The 21,456-nt window shown below is 39.4% G+C and overlaps 2 protein-coding genes across 4 annotated transcripts; one reads left to right on the forward strand and one right to left on the reverse strand.

Moving 5' to 3' along the window:
• Positions 1–773: 773 nt before the first annotated feature.
• On the reverse strand, positions 774–7,000 carry LOC123509373 (eukaryotic translation initiation factor 3 subunit G-like). The gene is made up of 9 exons (XM_045263641.1): positions 6,836–7,000; positions 5,371–5,411; positions 4,871–4,962; positions 4,112–4,258; positions 2,465–2,629; positions 2,167–2,326; positions 1,856–2,013; positions 1,278–1,360; positions 774–859 (listed from the first exon to the last, which is right to left on the reverse strand). Exons 1-9 carry the CDS (start codon positions 6,850–6,852, stop codon positions 841–843), a joined length of 882 nt encoding a protein of 293 aa, XP_045119576.1. The 5' UTR covers positions 6,853–7,000; the 3' UTR covers positions 774–840.
• Positions 7,001–9,744: 2,744 nt separating this feature from the next.
• On the forward strand, positions 9,745–19,323 carry LOC123509569 (beta-ureidopropionase-like). 3 transcript variants are annotated; one of them, XM_045263935.1, is made up of 10 exons: positions 9,745–9,895; positions 12,559–12,666; positions 12,989–13,093; positions 13,288–13,442; positions 13,835–13,929; positions 14,370–14,576; positions 15,048–15,172; positions 15,845–16,037; positions 16,303–16,389; positions 17,678–19,323. In XM_045263935.1, the coding sequence occupies exons 2-10, from the start codon at positions 12,566–12,568 to the stop codon at positions 17,765–17,767; spliced, it is 1,158 nt and encodes a 385-aa protein (XP_045119870.1). In that variant the 5' UTR covers positions 9,745–9,895; positions 12,559–12,565; the 3' UTR covers positions 17,768–19,323. The 3 variants fall into 3 exon arrangements, with proteins under 3 accessions (XP_045119870.1, XP_045119871.1, XP_045119872.1); XM_045263936.1 differs by lacking the exon at positions 9,745–9,895 and adding an exon at positions 9,924–9,975; XM_045263937.1 differs by lacking the exon at positions 9,745–9,895 and adding an exon at positions 10,035–10,249.
• The last annotated feature ends 2,133 nt before the right edge of the window (positions 19,324–21,456 follow it).

Consider the following 21,456-nt stretch of genomic DNA (forward strand, 5'->3'; position numbering starts at 1 on the left):
TATCATTCAAAACGGGAAACCTTATCTAGTCGATGCACTTTTCCAGAAATTACTATGTTACAGCAGGGGTAACACTGAGGTGCCTTCACTCACGGTATTAAAACATCATCACATCAAAGGGGCTTCAGAAACGTGCATTGGTAAGACTTTTACAATAACTACTGTACGCCATTTAATGCAAGTACGGGATATTTATTAATCTATTATTATCATTCTTTTGTTATCATTACTACCATTTATCCTACATTCAATTATTTTCTAGGCATTTATTATTTGTTCACTATAGTTACCGTGATTCTGGCCAATAGATAGATAACTTGTTTTGCATTCTGAAGGCAACACTCATTACTCTTCCCTTCTCTTCATCACTTGGATACTCCCAAGACCATGAAGTTTTGTCCATGTATAAACAAGAACAGTATTGAAATAGGCGAGGTAAGGAAGTGACTGAAACACATCTGGACTAGTGCACATTTCTGAATACCGATATATCCACTTACAAAGATAATGTCCACAGGTAGAGTTAAGCAAGCAACACCTCTCTCCACACTCCAGATAATGTCCACTGGTAGAGTTAAGCAAGCAACACCTCTCTCTCTCTCCACACTCCACGCAGATACATACTATACTGTACAGGAGCCTTTTTCACTCAACACATACAGATGCCTTTTGTGGTCTCTTAAGTGGAACATGCTGCAGAATATGTACTCTCAGCTGTCAATGTAGAACAATACCACAAGCCTATACATAGTAAGGATAAATGAGAGCATATACATAATTCACCAAGGTTATATTGAGTTTTCTTAAGGGAGATTACATCTTTCTAATATATGAATCCACTCACTGTGTCCCCGATGGCCTGCAAAGGAGAGACAGGAATTAGTCACTTCCACTTCTTATATGGCATTGTAAGTGAACGGTACTGAATGACTGATGAAAGTATGGAAAAAGTCACAAGAGGCTGAAGGAAACAACTTGAAATTAGATAAGCAATGGTAAGTAGATATTGTTATGTATGGTATTTCTCTCAATCCCTCTAGCATCGCTACGGCAAGTGCTGAAAGAACCTGCAACTTATAAATCCAATGACAAACTTCCCTTACATATTAATAATCATTCATCATCTTATTAAGTTCAAACCATCCCAAAGTATCTCACAGCTCATTCTACAACTCAAGTTACACAGGTAAAAAGCTGCATCTTCCATATACTTTTAAAATGTTGTCAGGAATATACAAGTGTTGCAAAACTGAACACAGACACAAAATGATACTCACTTGGCCCATTCCACACTCAGAATTAAATGGTCATAACCATAGCCATTGAGAACCTGGATAGCCTTGGCAGCGTCTTCTCTCCTCTGTGGACAAAAGAAACCACATGAAATTTGATTAAGGGATTACTATAGTCCATCTTCAATACCATGGTAGAGCTTACTCCTTAAACGGGGTAACAGAAAGGGCACACTTATGCAGGCGATTGGTTGGTAAAGACTGATCCAAGAAAAGCTGGCCAAAAAACAGTGGATGATGGATCATTTGACAGCACCTCATTATCTCATTCATATTTACTTGAATAAAATCGTAAGTTTCACACAAGAATAAATTGACAAAGACAGGATGAAAGAATCAGCAAGTACATTATGTTGTGAGATGATAAGCAGAAGTAATGGGTGAGTAATGATGACAGTAAGAGAGCAGTACTCATTGCCATTACCATTTGGGCATCATAACATACGAAGCATTCCATAGAAACTGACAACATATATTGGCCTCACACAAAACACTCAATCCAGGTAGAGAGAACACAGGATGATAAAGTATTACTCTAAAACACACAATCATGATCAGCCCACCTTGAAGTTGATGAAGGCGAATCCCTTGGACTGGCCAGTGTTCTTATCCTTGGCCAAGAAGATGCGGCTGATGTCACCGAAGGGCCGGAACAAATCCTGCAGATCTTGCTCCCGAGTGTTCTCAGACAGATTGGTCACACGCACCGTTGCTGTCTCATCTGGAAACAGCCCACAACACTTTATGACTTGCCAAGTTTGATCCCTGCACTTAATGTAACATTCCTGATGCTAAATAACATCATAAATTCATCTATTATTTCCTCTGCTTTAGCCAATACTGTTGTGGTGTCATGGAGTGTCAAGCAACTCACCACGGCCTCTGGAGGACATCATGGACTCTCCCTTCTTGGAGCCTCCGTCCCTCATGGATGGTGGGACGTACTTGCCCTGTGTGCCACCAGCCATCTTTGCCTTGTCCACTCCTGGTGCTCCTCCTGCCTGCTGGGCTTCGTCCTCAGCCTTCTCGTCACCCTGGTTGACCACACAAAGAAATAAACCACAGCCACATAACACTATAATCCTTCCCACACACACCTACATAGCTATCAAGACACAGTATAACAAAAGCACTGGATCAAGACAAGTAGTGATGGCCTGCAGCTATCGTACCAGAAGAGAGGAACGAAGAGGCTCAAGCTTATCCTTGTAGGGACACTGCTTGGTCCAATGGTCCTCCTTACACAGCCGACACTTGACCTGACCCTTCTGTGCATCCATCAGCTTCTTCTTCAACTCCTCCTGCTCATTCTGCTCCTCTTCCTTGTTGCTCAAGAACTGTTTGTATTAAAAGCATGGAAAGGATAAACACTTGAGGGAAAAGGGTATCAAGAGAATTTAATCAGATCTTGTTCTCTAACAATTTCTACCATCTACATCTCCAACAAGATCGTCAAAGCAAAAAGACGTCTAACTCTCTTCCTATTCAAATGTTTCTTCTTGCCTGTTTAATTATTGCATCTCTTTCAAATATGTACTCCTTTTTTGTGCTTCCACCTTCCAAATTATCTTCTTTCATAATCTCTCTACAAGGTCTTCAAATTTAAAGTTTTCAATGTTGCCCTTAGACCTTGTTCACACAGGGCAGTTTATACCACGCGGTTGGAAACAAGTGGTAGCATTTTCAATGATAGCCTATGGAATCGTTCACACACAACGGTTTGGAAACACGGCGGTTTCCAAACCGCCACTGTTGCAATATTTTCCTCGCCATCACACGGTTTGCCAGTATATCAAGATACACACAATCATATTACATTGTTCACACAGGCCGGTGCACTGTCAGGTGTGAGGGCACTGAGCGACTTTATTAGCTGTACGCCAGCCAATGAGAGAACAGGATGTGTTACTATGACAATCTTGGGCTCTGCCCGTGATGAGTCACGTAATACCACCCAGTGACTGCAGTACTGCTGTCTGCTGAGGAATGGAGAGGGATCAGTTTGACACTTATTTATTAATTAATGAAATTGAAAAACGTCCATTGACATAATTGACACTGATGGAAATCCTACATGCTCATGTGTGCCATGGAAACATCATACTAGTATATAAAGTGAGTGACCTTTTTTTTTTTTTCTTGTGCTGTATTTTAACTTCAAGAAATGAGTATCTTATTTGTATCCAATTTACTGGTAACTGGAACTTTAATGTATTTTTTTTTCTTTTTGGTTTTATATATGAACATTCTTTTTTAATAAAACTTTTAATAAAAGACTCATCTTAATATTAGGGCAAGTTTCTGTTCTGAGCAAATGGAATCCCTCAACCTAGCATTGCTTGACGATACGTCCTCCTTGATTAGTTCCAGCAAGTTGTCAAATGATTTCACTGACATTCTCAAATGATTGAAAGACTTTTTGTCCTGCTGTCTCAAGGAAGGCTACAGGGTAGTAAACATGCCGTGGGTAAGTCTGTCATGCAGAATTGGATGAACCCAATGTTGCCTCTGCCTCTGCTTGCACCGTTTCAAGCAGTGATGCAACAACCAAACACGCTACTTCCTCCACATCCATCCTGACACTATAATATGCCCGAAAAAAAAACAAATAAATAAAAGAGGGTCAACCGCTGCGGTTATGCAGATACGTAAAACGCCTTATGTGAACGATGCCAGCGTGAAACGTGCGATAGCTGCTGCAGTGGAAACCGCCCTGTATGAACAAGGCCTTATGCTTTTCACCCCACACCACTATTTCATACTACTCAAAAAAGCTGCAGTTTTCACATAGACACTCCTATTCTTAATCTTCAACATACATGCATGAACACGTCCTCAGCAGTGATGGTGGTGGCAGGGTTGGGACCAGGTTTATCGTTCTTGCTGAGGCCATACTTCTTCCAGGTCTTCCTCTCGGCAATGGTTCTGGCCACTCGGTGCTTCTCAATCCTGTAGTGGCTCACGATCTGAAAGTCAGTGTTTCTAACTTAAGCAATTCATCTAAAGGAAATCATATTAGTATGAAAACACTATATGAAGAAAAAAACTGTCCCTGAGAATTCAATAAGTAAATACACTGATCATAAAAATATAAGAAAAGGAAGAAAGATGTAAGAAGCAAAAAAGAGAAAAAAAAAGTCCTGTATGAAACTTCACTATCTTATCTATTTCCATCTTTCATACCCATCCATAAACACATCTAGTCTTTAATAATGCTCTCTAATCACTTTGCCCTAACTACCTGATTACTAAGTCTTTCCCATTCTTGTACCACTTCATTTGAGAATGGATTCCTTCCCATCTCTTCTTTTAAATCTGAAGGTATAAAGCTTGAATGCATTATTTCCTGTCCTATCAAGATTACTAACACTAAGGATTCTATATATGTCACCCTTGTTATATTCTCTATTTAAAAACATCCATCAGACTCTCTCTTAATCTTCTTTAAGCTGATTTTGGGTCGTGAGAATTTTGCAGCTGTCATCCTGGTCATAGAAACAAAACAGTCAGGATCACCAAGCACAGGACACCCATCACAGCACATGTCAGCAGCAGTGTTACCAGTGCAGGGGACTCACCTTGACTTTCTTCCCGTCATCATTCAGGGAGTATTCTGTGATGGTCTTGCTGTTGCCGTCACTCTTCTCAATGGGAGGAGGAAGGTTGCCCCCTGAGAGAGAGAGAGAGAGAGAGAGAGAGAGAGAGAGAGAGAGAGAGAGAGAGAGAGAGAGAGAGAGAGAGAGAGAGAGAGAGAGATGGTAAGTATTTTATCACAGCATTGCAAATACAGGGCATCCTGCAAGTTGAACCACACACTTCGGGATTTAATAGTAAAAAATTATCTCCCTGGTTTGCTACAGACGAGTAGGTATTTTTCTTTATATATTTGTATTTGAATTTGCTGCCATGATGAAAGAAAGAGGTTGATGAAAAACAATGAATACATGACGCACCACCAAAAGTCTGCAAATCTTGAAAAATGCAATGGAGGAAGGGGACAAGTTGAGGTGCAGGCAACACAAGGGAACAGCCTAGCCAAAGGTACACTCACTCCAACACCAAACATCAAGTGTCTTACCTTCTACTTCCTCCACTTCATCAGCCCAACTGGACTTCACCCTGTGGAAGAAAAAATATGCAAGAAACCATGGACTGTACTATTAACAGTGGTAAATTTAGTCTTTCACCATACTCTTACTTTAGGATGAAACTATTTTTTTTTCATGTACTTTTTGACAAGTTTTGAATTAATCTGTACTTCAGACTGAAAAATACCAGAAGAAAATAGTTTCATTACCACAAAGTACCACAAAATTAACAATCTAAAACTCTGACTGTTACTACTATAGAGAGTACTTGCCACCACTGCTGGGTACACCAAATTGAAACTTATCTATTTAACCAAAATTAACCTAACCTAATCTAGTTGAGGCAACACATACCGTTGATACGTCTTCCTCAAAACAAGTTAACTTTATTTAACCCAATTAAACTGATCTAACCAAAGCAAACCAGCCTAACCTGATTAGCAATGCTAAGAAATTAATATGAAGGTGTTATCTTATTTCTCTTTGTAAAATCTGGCGATACAATGACAATAATTAAGGCGATGCCCTGCCTGACCAGACATCTTCCATAGACTGATTCCAATCCAGCCGCTTCTCTCCACAAACTGCTCTGATGGGCTAGATTATGTGCAATCTTTATTGGTCAGTGGCTGTTTGCTCATACAAAAGAAATAACCAACGTCATTGATTTCAAGTGTGTGCAAACAATGTGACAATATGCACACATGAACAAACACACCTAACATTGTTTCTCAGTGCGCGGCAGTCCATCACACGTGCGGGTGTTGCAGCGTGTTAGCTCATTCCTCACAAAAATTTTCGTCAATGTTATAAACAATTTGCAATGGGTATGTGTGGGTTCAAATTACTCAGAATAAGCTTTATATGATGAGACGGGTAAGAATAGTAATGTTGATTATGATGAAAAATTAAGGTTAGAGTTTTGGTTCCCCCACCCTTAAATCTCGCTTTCCCAGGAGGTCCCCAAGCTTTTTAGACATAGGGAAAAAGAAATATTATAAGATAGGGTATATTGGTTGAAACTGCAAATTTACCAAAAATACCTTGATATCTATAGTTCTAAATAACTACAAAACATTCCTTGATTCCAGTATTCCCTAGAACGGCCACATATAGCTCACCTTGCTTCTCGTCCCTATCACAAACCTGGCCGCTGCACCACTGACATGTTCACGAGACATAATCAACTTACAAGTACCAGACGAATCACCCGTGCCTGGCCACAACACACAGCAGGTCCATGCCAGCCAAACTATATGCCACACCAGGCCAAACTCCTGAAAGACCACTACAGACACACAGACCGCAGACCAACCCTCCAGATTGCAGAGTATGACAAGCAAGGCCCGGCACTGCCCTTGTCTGGTCCTCCCGCCTCACCCTGCTTCATAAGGACTCCCTCACTTCTCGAATCATGTCAGCTGACTCTAGTATTGATAGAATATTGATACTTACTCGTCTGCTGAAGGCATGGCGGGGGATTGACGAACAAGGCACGGCAGAGGGAGGGAGACCAGGTGCTTGTGTTGACATTCGCTGCCTCAAAGACTGGGCCGCTGGTTCTCCTCGAGTTTATTTTCACCAACCATTTTAATATCTGCTGCTGTATTTCTTTTTTTTTTTTTACAATTTTTATTTTCCACATATTTTTGTGATTATTTCTTTATTGTTACCAGGACTGCACGGATTGAAGTCCTCAGAGCTAAACTGGTAAGTTCGTAACCACGAGAGAATGCAGGGAAAAGGGGTAGGGAGGAGGTATGGGAGAAATGTTCTAAAGTTACTCCTAAAAACGTTTTCTATGAAAGTACTTGCTTCTAACAGATGGCAGCACCATCGCTGTCCTCCAAACTTTAACCCACACCACAACTTCTCTGTATATTCCTTGGTGTTCACTATGCACGTGACGTGTCTCCCAGAGCTACGGGAGACACACTGCATCACACGACAGGATGCGCGGCAATGAGGTTCAGATTAGGCTACAAATACTTTTGGGAAGTCAGTGCTTAATTTCTCCTGGTGTGTGCTGTGTGCTGCATCAAGGGGACACTCTGCATCACTATATCATGGAATGTCCTCTCATTGCTAAATTCGGGCCTCAAGGCCAACATGGCCTGTATAGCTTCATTGACCATCTCCTAGACTCAACCACTCTCAGGGATATACTCAGGAAATATCCAGAGTTTTTCGGATCTAGGGATTGATGTCAATCATGCCATGCTTTGTGTCTGTAGAGTGTAGATAAAGGGACGTACATGTACACCCTACATGTGTAGGGGTCGTGACGCATAGTGAGTTATGAACCGATACTTGAGTAATATAAGGGATGGCTAACTGCTTTTCTCAATAATGACAGTACTGAATAACTGCAGGGGGAAATTTTTTGCAGTTTGAAATTAGGCTGTACTTTTTGGATGGTATTGTTTGTTGGCGGACAAAGGCTTAGTTGCCACACACAACAGCAAGTTTTTAAAGAGTAATAATAATAATAGTAATAATAATAATAATAATAATAATAATAATAATAATAATAATTATAATAATAATAATAGTAATAGTAATAATAATAATTATAATAGCAATAATGATAATAATAATGATAATAATAATAATAATAATAATAATAACAATAATAATAATAATAATAATAATAATAATAATAATAATGATAATAATAATAATAATGACATTAATGATAATGATAATAACAATGATCATAATACCAATAATAATAATGATAATAACAACAATAATAATAATAATAATAATAATAATAATAATAATAATAATAATAATGATAATAATAATGCTAATAATGCTAATAATAATAATAATGCTAATAATAATAATAATAATAATAATAATAATAATAATAATAATAATAATAATGATAACAACAACAACAACAACAATAATAATAATAATAATAATAATAATAATAATAATAATCCCAGGCGGCAGGCGGTCCGGGTCCCCTTTCTCTCGCGGTCGCAGGCAGTTCTAACCAGGGTCTATTAGTACTATTTTAACCCTGGTTCCAACTAACTGCAAATATACGTTGATGTGGTTCCGGCTCTGCCTCACGGTCCCAGCTCCATGCTTAGTGCTCATGGTCTCGCGCGCCTCTCCCCACTGGCAGATCTTGATGGTACAGGTGACGCAGAATTTCTTCTGGGTCAGGCCTTTGGCAGTCCCTGACGGTTCCGCCTCTGCCTGCCTTTTCACGGTTCCGCTGTCTTCTCGCGGTTCCAGTTCTCCACACGGTTCTGCTCTCCTCACGGTCCCGCGCGCATGTTATTTATTCCATATACTTTGATGCCTTTTACTTTATTTGTGATTCAAAATATTAGTGTCAGAATAATGGAAAGAATATTACTTATACGGAAATTGCCATTATAGAAATAAAATACTTTTGTTTTATCATTTATTTCTCTTGAAGCAAACAAGAGAGAGAGAGAGAGAGAGAGAGAGAGAGAGAGAGACAACATTAAATCTTTGTATTAGTTCAACTTCGAGCGTTGACAACACTGTCCCGTGGACGAACAGTGGCAACAAAAGTGACAACACTGTCCCGTGGACGAACAGTGGCAACAAAAGGTTTGTGTGTATCCCCCCTGCCGCCTCCCCCTATCTCCCCCCCTTCATCCCGCTCTCTACAATGCCTCCAGATACTGCCAGAAATCAATTTTTGTGGCGAAAAATACTTAGAAATATGGTAGCTACAGTAAATTTTGAGTTACAGAATTGTGAAATAAAATATCTGTGACACATCTTTATAAAGTATATATCTGTCATTGAAAGTCAGTCGTTCGCTGAATTAGCCGCACCAGGAGACACCCTCTGAATGTGAATGCCGCAGTTTACGGGTTAAATAAGTCTTTGCCCAGGGGGTGGGTGGCTAGGTCCATCTTCCTCCTTTGTTGTATTTATTTATTAATTCAACAACGTATCAATCAATAAATCAATCACACTATTTTCGTTCATTGAAAATAATAAGGCTTCCAATATTGATATATACAGTCAGCATTTTTACTGACATGCCTAATTACAACGAAATCTCAAAACATTACGGAAAACTTTTTCGCCATGGGCTGCGCCCCTGACGAGTTTTTGTATAACTTTTTTTAGTCTTTTTTTTTTTACAGTAGCTAAGTATTATTAGGCATTGTTCTCTTTAAAAGGTTGTTTTTGAAGGCCGCGAGGATGACTTTTCAGTAGTAAGGTCATAGTCAGCTGGTCTTCATGTATATTAATATAGTAGAATCGTAAAAGTGTCCTTAAAAATCTTGAGTTGTTTCCATTACATTCTACAAAGTAACAAGAGGCTAACGGGTAAATGTTTAGGATTCTTATATTACGTTAAATAAGAAATCAGGGTTAAATGGGGGGTAGCATATTTCGTCTGGCAGCATGGTAGTGAGGTGCCAGCTGAGGTTGTGACGACGTGTGTGCGGGAGGGTTCACTGGTGAACACTGGAGTGGAGTCTGTTGCAGGCACCGTTTACACCAATCAAGGTAATAGTCTTGCTGCCTCTTATCACACTGAAAAGAGGTGGTGGTCAGGAAGGCTGGTGTGTGAAGCCATCACTGTACAGGTTAAGTGTTTGCGCGGAGTTGTCTGGGAGCGTGACGGGGTTTAAGTGTGTGGAGTGAGGGTCACGGTGGGCCGTGGTTGAGATAATAAATAGAGTAGTTGTTTGGAATGGTTGGCAGGGGATGGTAAGGTTATTATTCCCATGGAATAACTTGAAGTTTGTAGTCTGTATGATAAGACTGAGATATATAAACGCCAGACTTGTTACGTAAAACATGAAATATTCCTGCAAGGTGTCGTGTCTCCGCAAGCCTGACACCTGTTGAGTGCGTCTAGTGAGTAGTGGTATTGGTGAAGGGAGCCATAAATGATTCCCCTACAGGTGGTTAGACCGTGAAATTTATATGTGAGTGGAATTAGTGTCTAAGATGGACAGAGTGGAGGAGACTGTAACAAGGGTTACTTTATGCAGCTTCAAGGCCAACACAATGAACGCCCATTTATTTTGTCAATAGATGTGTGTGTGTGTGTGTGTGTGTGTGTGTGGATTTAGTACCTAGTTGTATTGTACAGGGTTCGAGCGGGACTCAGTGTCCTGTCTCCATTTCTCCATTTATCTAGTTTTTCTTTAAAGTTATGCACACTGTGCTGTAACAATTCCATTTTTCCACCGTTCTGTGTGGAAAACTGTATTTTCCAATATCCTTCACACACTGCCTTATCCTGATTTTGTCATGTCCTCTTGTCCTTCCATCTTCTTCCGTCAACAGCACCAGGTCTTCTTTGTCTATTTTTTCAGTATCATTTACTATCTTATACATTGTTATTAGGTCCCCCAATTCTCTTCTATCTTGTAAGGTTGGCAGTCCCAATTCCCGCAGTCATTCTTCATATGTGAGGTCCTTTAATTCTGGCACCATCTTGGTAACAATCTTCTGTATCCTTTCCAATTTTCTTATATCCTTTATAGAGCTTGGAGACCATACCACTGCTGCATATTTCAGCCTTGGTCGTATCATCCTTGTGATGATTTTTTTCATCATATCTTTCCATATAATGAAATGCCACTCTTATATTAGTCAACATCTTATATGATAGTCCAAATATCTTGCTTATGTGCATATCAGGGCTCAGATTTTCTTGTATGATCACTCCAAGATCTTTTTCCTCTTTAGTCTTCATTGTTTGCTCCTCCCCCATCAAATAGTTCCATGCTGGTCTTCTCTTACTCTTTCCTAGTTTCATTATATGGCATTTCTTGGCATTAAACTCCAATTTCCACTTCTTGCTCCATTCATAGATCTTGTTTAAGTCTTCCTGCAACAGCAGACAGTCTTCTCTGGTTTTGATAACTCTAAGCAACTTTGCATCATCAGCGAATAAATTTATATAACTGTTTATCCCAATGTGAATGTCGTTTGCATAAACTTGAAACATAATGTATGTGTGTGTGTGTGTGTGTGTGTGTGTGTGTGTGTGTGTGTGTGTGTGTGTGTGTGTAATTCACTGTTTGATCTGCTGCAGTCTCTGACGAGACAGCCAGACGTTACCCTACGGAACGAGCTCAGAGCTCATTATTTCCGATCTTGGGATAGGTCTGAGACCAGGCACACACCACACACCGGGACAACAAGGTCACAACTCCTCGATTTACATCCCGTACCTACTCACTGCTAGGTGAACAGGGGCTACACGTGAAAGGAGACACACCCAAATATCTCCATCCGGCCGGGGAATCGAACCCCGGTCATCTGGCTTGTGAAGTCAGCGCTCTAACCACTGAGCTACCGGGCCGTGTGTGTGTGTGTGTGTGTGTGTGTGTGTGTGTGTGTGTGTGTGTGTGTGTGTGTGTGTGTAAAAGAAGGGATATGTATTCTTGTATTCATGTATTCATATTAGTACATACATCTACATGCAACCAGATTGCATCCAGGGTTGCATGCAACCTATAAATTTTATTTTATTTGGTGATGGTGGTATGTAATTCATGATATACATATACACACCATATAATCAAACACTAAAGTTTTATTCATAGATACTTTGTCTAAGTTTGTGTTTAATTCTTCTAATGAATATAAATCTGTCACTTATACAGTACAGTGACAATCTTTTAATTATTAATGATTCTTATACAGAATGAGTTTCTTGACTTTTAGTTGAAGATCTTATGATTACCTCTTGTTCTGTGGTTCTCTTGCTTCATCTTGCCATTCCTGGTCATGCACTTCTCTAACACAGTCTGCCATATTCTAACTGCTCATTTCTTATGTAAGCAAGTTTTGATAGTATTTGTTTTGTTGATCTTGTTTACTCTTTGACTTGAAAAGCTTAATTTATTGTCTATTGCCAACACAATATCCTTTTTAGAATTAACTTGTAACATTGGCTCATTCATAGTACATATATATGGTTTGTTCATAGAATATAGATATAGTTGGGACACATTCCCTTCATTGTTCATTGTTGAGACATTTCGCCCTGACAAAAGGCATGGTCAGGCATTCCATGACATGAATTCTGAGAAGACTCTCTCTCTCTCTCTCTCTCTCTCTCTCTCTCTCTCTCTCTCTCTCTCTCTCTCTCTCTCTCTCTCTGGTATCACTCAAGAACAAAATAGTTAAATTTTGTTTCCTTCTTGCAGAGACAGCATGGCTGGGGAATTATTGAGTGTGGAGCACTGCTTGGAGAACCATCTCCCTGAACAAGAACTGAAGGAGGTGAAGAGGATCCTGTACGGCAGAGAACATGTGTAAGGGACTGGAAATATTTTTGTTGGTGTGTCTGTATTATAAAAGAATGTTTTGCTGTGATGAAACAAGACATGGAGTTTTAATGATACTGTTTGTGTGCTGATGAAATGATGTCAAATGTTGAAGAGATCAGTATTAGAAGGAATGAGGTTTTATGTGTTGTAAGTAAGCAGTGTGTGTGTGTGAGTTGTGAATGACGAGTCCTGCTAATTTGGTGCAAAATTCTCGTAAGATTTTAAAGATTTATTTGTGATTATTTAGTTTTATTGTTGCAGTGTTCATTCTCTGGTTTTTTATTACCATTTTCTTTTTTAATTTCAGCCCCATTGAAATTCCTGAAGAGGCTAAAAGATTGGCCCAGCAACACAACTTTGAGGTGAAAGGTTACCAGATAACAGCCAAAAAGGAGGAACTCGCTCCTCCCAGGCAAGTGTGTAGTACAAGAAGACTCATTATCATCACATCACACTCCACACTCATCTGATGTTTGTCCTTGATGTATTTGTGGTTTGTTTGTTTGTTTGTCTGTTAGTTGCTACATGTATGTAAAGTAGTAGTTATTCTGGTCTTGGTTATTGCTTTATTTGTATTGTAACAACAACCACATTGCAATGTTCCAGAGTGGTTCGTATTGGTCTTGTGCAGAACTCCATTGCTGCTGAGACCACTGCACCTGTGGCAGTCCAGCGTTCAGCGCTGCACAACAAGATCTCTCGCATCACTGAGGCCGCTGCGTCATGTGGTGTCAATGTGCTGTGTTATCAAGAGGCTTGGAGTGAGTATAGGAGTATGACTTACCTTGGTTGAGCTTACTGATATGCTTTATAAGATTTATCCTGAACTGTGGTCTCTCAGTTTGGTGTGCCCATTGCTATTCTCCTGTCATAGCTGGTGTGTATGACTCTATTTTTGATGAGCTTGGTTCCCATCAGAATACATTAAGTGTAAAAGTCTATTCACCAAGATTAGACAAACACATTGGGTTGTATTATGGTAAAATGTCTAATACTACTTGTTTTCAGCTCCAATTACCATTATTTTCTTGTTTTTGTTACTTATGCATTATGTGATGAACAAGCTCTTGAGATAAGTAATGGATAGTAATACCATATAAGCATGCAGTACATTATTCAGATTATGTAAGCAGGGAAAGTTCTTTGTTTTCAGCCATGCCCTTTGCTTTCTGTACAAGGGAGAAACAGCCGTGGTGTGAATTTGCTGAGGAAGCTGACTGTGGACCCACCACACAGCTGTGCCAGGAGGTGAGTTGTGGTAGTCACCATGTGTGTGCCGGTGATGTTTGCCAGGTGCTGCCTGTGTCTTTGATATAGGAACTGAGTGTCTTAGTCAGTTATAAAGAAATGAATGACTTGATCTTGTAGAGTTGTTGTCACCAACACTGGTAACCTGTGTGCCTTGTGAAGGCTCCCTTAAGTGCTTCTATGATGTGATAACAAACATTGTATTTAGGTTTGTTTTGAGGAAAAAGCAGTTGTAACATTAAAGATGGTGTTGTAGTTAGATGTCACTAAATGTAATAATGACCAGTGAGCCTTTAAAAAGTTTGTCTCTTCTTGCAATAATTTGTGTGTGTTCCAAAGTATTATTCACCCATCTGTGTGTTTTGTGTTTTATTGATTTATTCTGCTTTGTTTGTTAGCTTCTCCCATCATCTCAGACTTGCTCTTATTGTTCTGCCCAGCTGGCACAGAAATACAACATGGTGATTGTGTCACCAATCCTTGAGCGAGACAGCATCCATGGGGACACCCTCTGGAACACTGCTGTTGTAATCAGCAACAATGGACATGTGCTGGGCAAGACCCGCAAGAATCACATTCCTCGAGTAGGAGACTTCAACGAGTCTACCTACTACATGGAAGGAGACACTGGCCATGTTGTTTTCCAGGTGTGTATGGAGGAGTTGGAGGACTGTAGGTGCAGTGGGTGTAATGGAAATACAACAATTAGAGTAAGTTAGGGAGCGTGGGATTGGGCAGATGTCCACGTGTAGGTTTGAATCCCACCACGTACTGCTTTGATACTTTGCCATTTGTCGAGGGGTTTAAAGTTATCCACATGTCACTATGATACCCTGGTTCTAGCTGGTTACACCAAAGATGTGCTTGGGTGGTGATATGGGTCTTAATATGGGTACTACTATAAATATACAATTGACCGTGCCATTAATGGGTAGAAGGTGAACAGGGCTTCCTGTACTATTCAAGTAAATCTACAGGTGCTATAGGCCATAAAAAAGAAAAAGAAAAGAAAAAAATGAGTCTTGTGAATGATGACTGTACATGACATAATATTGTACATGCAGTTACAGTTGTGATTTTAATTGGTGCAAATTTATAAGACGGCTATCTTCTTACAGACACAGTTTGGTCGTCTTGCTGTCAACATTTGTTATGGACGCCACCACCCTCAGAATTGGATGATGTATGGCGTCAATGGTGCAGAAATAGTGTTCAATCCATCAGCCACTGTTGGAGGTCTGAGGTGAGGAACTCAACATTGCTGCTATGCATAGATTGTTCTTAGAAGCTTTTCATTATTACTGCAAGTGTGTGGTTTAGTTTCCAAAGTCATAGCAACTGATGCATACCAGAGGTGACACAAATACTTAATTATTTTTACCATTTTTGAGGAGAGTGACAAATATTGTCTATTCATGTGACTTTCTATACAGCATTGTTATGAATAATTAAATAACACCTTATTTCTTATACAATCTGCTTTCCACACAACATTTTAGAGGATCGTGGTTAGCACATTCGGCTCACAACCTGGGTTTGAGTCCTGGGTGGGGTGAGGCAAGTTGGTGAGCCTGTTAATGTGCAGTTTCTGCTCAAATAGGTACAGGATGCAATTTGAAGTGTTGTGGCCTCACTATCCCGGTGTGTGGTGTGTGGCTTATGTATCACAGACAGCACCTGGAATGCCCCTAGGTGTGCCCCACCAAGGATAGTGTGAGGAGTGATTGCATTGTCATAATTGGGAAAGCAATGAAAACTCACTAGTTCATAAATACATACTACATGTAATGGTAGGCATGTTTGTATTGTGAAATTGACTGTCTTGCTTTCTTTACATTCAAATGATGTTTATGGATGATGATAACTATAGTTTGGGTGGGTAAATTCATATTAAGATGTGGTTTCCTTTGGACAGTGAGCCTTTGTGGGCCATTGAGGCAAGGAATGCAGCCATTGCTAACAGCTATTTTGCTTGTGCCATTAATCGTGTTGGTACTGAGGTCTTCCCCAATGAGTTCACTTCTGCTGATGGCAAGCCAGCTCACAAAGACTTTGGTCACTTCTATGGGTCATCATATGTTGCTGCTCCTGATGGCTCTCGTACCCCAGTGAGTATATGCCTGTCTGTACCGTCTATCTGTATGCCTGTCTTATATTGTTGTTTTTTTATAGTTATGGTAAAATCTGTGTACTATTTCTCTCGGATTTATGTCTGCTTTATTTGTTGTCTTCCCACATTATTCAGTCTTCATAATGTAAAGAAAAAGATCCAGAGAATTAGGATGCTGGTATTGTAGAGGTGTTTGAAGAAAATCATTTGTCAAAAGTTTATTGTTCTTCACATCCCACTGTTCCATATTCCTCAAATTGCAGGGTTTGTCAAGGAACAAGGATGGACTTCTGGTTACTGAAGTAGACCTGAATCTCTGTCGTCAGGTCAAGGATCACTGGGGCTTCAGGGTAAGTGAAAAGGACATCTGCTGTGTGCTTGCTAAGATCATATCATTATTTTCTCCAGAGTTTAAACTCTGGATACACACACACACACACACACACACACACACACACACACACACACACACACACACACACACACACACACACACACACACACACACACACACACACACTAGAAAAAGTAAAAAAGGAAAAGGACTTGGGAGTGACAGTGGAAGAAAACAATCAACCGGTAAGCCATATTGATAGAATTTTCAGAGAGATGTATAATTTGCTAAGGAATATTGGATTAGCATTTCACTATATGGACAAAGAAATGATGAAGAAATTGATAAGTACTAAAATAAGACCTAGATTGGAATATGGAGGAGTTGTGTGGACCCCCCATAAAAAGAAACACATAAGGAAATTGGAAAGACTGCAAAAAATGGCTACAAGAATGGTTCCAGAATTTAAAGGGATGACATATGAGGAGAGACTAAAAGCTATGGATCTACCAACCCTGGAACAGAGAAGAGAGAGAGGGGATCTGATACAAGTTTATAAATTGATTAACAGAATGGATCAAGTGGATAATGAGAAACTAATCCTGATAGAAGAAAATGACATTAGAAGCACAAGATCGCATAGTAAGAAACTGAGGAAGGGAAAATGTCTGAAAGATGTTAAAAAATTTAGTTTCCCGCAAAGATGTGTTGAGACTTGGAACAGTTTGAGTGAGGAAATGGTGTCAGCAAAGAGTGTACATAGTTTTAAAGAAAAATTGGATAAGTGTAGATATGGAGATGGGGCCACACGAGCATAAAGCCCAGGCCCTGTAAAACTACAACTAGGTAAATACAACTAGGTAAATACACACACACACACACACACACACACACACACATGAAGTTCTTATTCTTTGATGTGTAGATTTGTGTGTGAAAGACTTCAGACTAATTTCAGACTCTACAAATTTAAAGTAGTAGTGTTTTTTCTTTTCCTTTGAATTTGTACTTGGCAAAAATGCCTCAGTCAGAAAACTGTGACTAAATGAATTGCTAGTAATAACAGTTTTCACTATTGTCGCATTTTGTGTTAGTCATTATCCATGTACTGACTGACTCCTCTAAGGCAGACTGAACAGCAAAGTAGTTAGTTGCACACCACTGATACTGTGATCTCTATCTGGGATCTGTCCTGCATTGTCAAGAAAATGGGCAGCAGAAATTTACAGACTGTCAAATGTGGAACTATAATTGCTAATGTTGCTATCCTCCAGTAGTGAATTGACCTGTGGATTGTCTCACAGATGACCCAACGCCTTGATCTGTATGCAAGCTCCCTCTCAGCAGCCATCATGCCCAACTACCAGCCACCCATCGTCAGAGACTCCTGCTAAGTGTCTAAAAAACTCATCGGAATAATAGCTCAATCATCAAATTTTCTCATACAAAATTTATAGTTATAATATTGAAGTATTTTCTTGTAAGCCATATGTGCCTTTTTGATGTGTGATTTGATACTTGGTGTTGATGCATACACTGATTGTGATCTTCATAGCTGAGAGTTTAGGTGTAAAGGTTCACCGAGATGAGCCAGTGACTGCTTGGCTCAGTGGGAACACTTGCCACTTCTTAATGCTATTTCAAGGCCAGCAATTCCAAGGCCACAAAATACACATATATGGTATTGGAATGTATATTGTTTATTCTCGCAAAGTAGTATAAAATAGATACATTATATTTAGTTATATTATATCTTTATTATGCTTCATTAACTTTGCAATAGTATACTTCACTAATGTTGATGTTATGATATAATGAGTATTAAGAAAGTGTTCTGCATAATTAATTAGAGACCTAAGATTATTTTGCCATTCAGTTTGTCGGTTACCAGTTGGTGTTAAATGAATCTTCCTAAATGCAGGACTGACACACCAGATAACTTTAATTCATCGGGATAAAATCCACAAATGGTGCTAGTGTAAGATAGTAGTTAAACATTATTATTGATGTGTTACAGTCTCCCAGGGGTTTATGTGAGCTGTATTTTATTATTTTAGGTTGGATATATGATATCACTCATGGAGAAGCTCAGGGGACCATAAATCTTATTTTGAGCTGCCTGTGTCGCACAGCAGGTGGCAGGCCATGCTTCTGGGGCAGTAAAATGTTAACTTTGATATATTGAGGGAATATATCAAAGAAATCACAATCCAAATAATAAAAGGTCATCTCCACCTCCAACTATATATTGACATTCCTATTCCTCATTAAGCACACTGTCCATGTATTAACCTTTCTGGGATATCTATCATTCCAAATCTTCAAATACAGCACACAAGTTATAGTGGAGTGGAGGTAAGCAGTCTACAACACTGTGTATTGATGTTGTCTCAGTTGTTTTGTAGGTGCATTGTAGTGAAGTTCATATAATTGTGGCATTCTTCATATTTTAAGATAGGTTTCTCTTGGAAGAGTTGTGTAAGCTCCAAGACTTGACCACAAGCAAGTTGGTGTTTATGTGATATATGTTTACAACTGTATGTGTTCAGAGGTCAGAAATTATCGTGAGACAGAAATACAGGTTGTCTCATTGATAGAAAATGAAGTAAATGTGCCTTTATAGTATAATTTAAAAATGTCTATTGTATAGTCTTTATCTTTGTTGTATTTCAAATTAGTATGTTGATTCTATTTAGTGTTGTAAGATGTTATGCTCTTGATCTGATTGTTGATTTAATCTCATAGTTTATTTGCTTTATGATGTTTACATAGTGATGGATTAGTTAGACTCCTGCTCATTTGATTGTCTTCCTCAGAAATATTGAAGATCTCCTTATCAAAGCTTCAAATGATAAAGTATTATGAACATAATTATGATAAAGTATTATGAACATATATTTTTGACATTTTTCAAACAATGTAATTTTGGACAATAAATTGAGTGGTTTATGGAGAGTGTTTATTTATGTAACACTGTGTGCTTGAGTGAGTTTTACTTAAGACATGCAACACCTTGGTGTTGAAGTTGTGCTTACCTAATTGTTCAGAGAGAGAGAGAGAGAGATTGGAATGTCATCCCAGATGTGGACCAGCTAACTAGCTTTTTGCCTTTGATTCTCCCACTGGATCTTATGTTTTTTTCATAAAAGTTTACCATATATGTAGTATGTCTGTCAGAGAAGTAAATAACACTGGTCTGCGTTTCAAAACTTTTTTGAAAAGGTCAGCGGTTTTCCAACTGATTTATGACCATTTTTGCATGCTGAATTAGAAAATACAGTTTATTTTCCCGGGTCAGGTCTGGTTTCTAAGATAGTCAACTTCTTTTCCAGCATATTTTTCTAAAATATTGCAATCCATGCATTTATGGGCTTTGTTTTTGCAAAACCAGGTAGTGGGTAACCTTTAATAAATATTTTCATTTCTGTTTTTAGATCTATAAAAATGGATTGGAAGTGTAAAAAACATCCTAATAGGTTTTGTTACATCTGCAGACATGTTATTCTTCCAGACCGTCAAGCAAAAATCACTGATTTTGAGAAGAAGGCATATCACGTTTACTTTGGAGTCAAAATATCTATTGCAAAACATGTGTAGAGAACTTACGGGATTGGAGGAACAAGAAAAGGAAGAGTATACCATTTGATGTCCCAATGGTGAGGAGGGAAGGGAAAGATCATGTTACCGACTGCTACTTTTGCATGACAAATCTTAAAGGTATCAATCGCAAGAACAAGCACCATGTTCAGTACCCTGATGTTCCTTCTGCCATAAAGCCAGTCCCCCATGTCCCCAATCTTCCTGTTTCTGAGCCAAATGTCACCATGGAATCTAGTTCTGATTCCGAATCTAGTGACATGATTGATACAGCTAAGTGTGATTAATACAGGCCGGAAGACGACGACCAACCGGTGCGTTTGACCCAATGACCTGACATGAGACCTGAACCTTTCGAAGGAGTCTGCCCAGGTACTGGGTTCTCGTTTTCGAGAGAAACGTCTACTGGCACCAGGAACAACATTCTATTGATGTCAGGACTGCGAGAGAATTTATAAATTTTTTCATGTTTGATGAAGCATCTTCACTGGTTTACTGTAGCAATATTGCTGACCTGATTGAATTACTTGGTCTGAAGTATGATGCTATGGAATGGAGACTTTTCATTGATTCATCTAACAGAAGTCTCAAAGCAGTTCTTCTGAATATCGCAAACAAGTTTTCATCGATCCCTGTTGGGCACTCAGTTGAAATGAAAGAATGCCACAAAAGCATGGAACGTCTGTTGTCTGCTCTGAACTACCAGAAACATAAATAGTTGATCTGTGGAGATCCTAAAGTTGTTGGACTCATCCTAGGACTTCAAGGTGGTTACACAAAGTATCCATGCTTTCTGTGCTTATGGGATAGCCGTGTTGATGACCAGCATTATGTCAGACAAGAGTGGCCATCAAGACAAGGATTAAAACCTGGGTCACACAACGTTTTGTCCCACCCTTTGGTTGAACCGAGCAAGATATTGCTTCCACCCCTCCACATCAAACTCGGTCTAATGAACAACTTTGTAAAGGCATTGGACAGGGAAGGTGGAGGATTTGCTTTCTTACATCAGAAATTTCAACGAAAAGCATGGAGAAAATTAAGGCAGGAATATTTGATGGTCCTCAAATAAGGGAACTCATCAAGGATACTAGTTTTGATGATGCACTGAATCCTGCTGAACTCTCTGCCTGGTTGTCCCTTAAGTCAGTCATTGCAAACTTCCTTGGCAACCACAGAAGTTCCCAGTATCAGAAGGTGGTTGATGAGTTAATGGAGAATTTCCGCTAACTTGGTGCGCGCATGTCAGTGAAAATGCACTTCCTCCGGTCTCATCTGGACTATTTTCCAGAAAATTGTGGAGACTTCAGTGAAGAACAGGGTGAGTGCTTTCATCAGAGTTATGGAGGAACGCTATCAAGGCCGATTTGATGTCAACTTTCTGGCCGACTACTGCTGGTGCCTAAAGAGGGATGCGCAGTCTGCTCAGCACAAACGGAAGCCCCTGAAGAGACCATTCATCCATGAGTAGCTTCCTTAGTTCATT

Source organism: Portunus trituberculatus, chromosome 27 (assembly GCF_017591435.1).
Source record: "Portunus trituberculatus isolate SZX2019 chromosome 27, ASM1759143v1, whole genome shotgun sequence".
In the NCBI taxonomy this organism is placed as follows: domain Eukaryota; kingdom Metazoa; phylum Arthropoda; class Malacostraca; order Decapoda; family Portunidae; genus Portunus; species Portunus trituberculatus.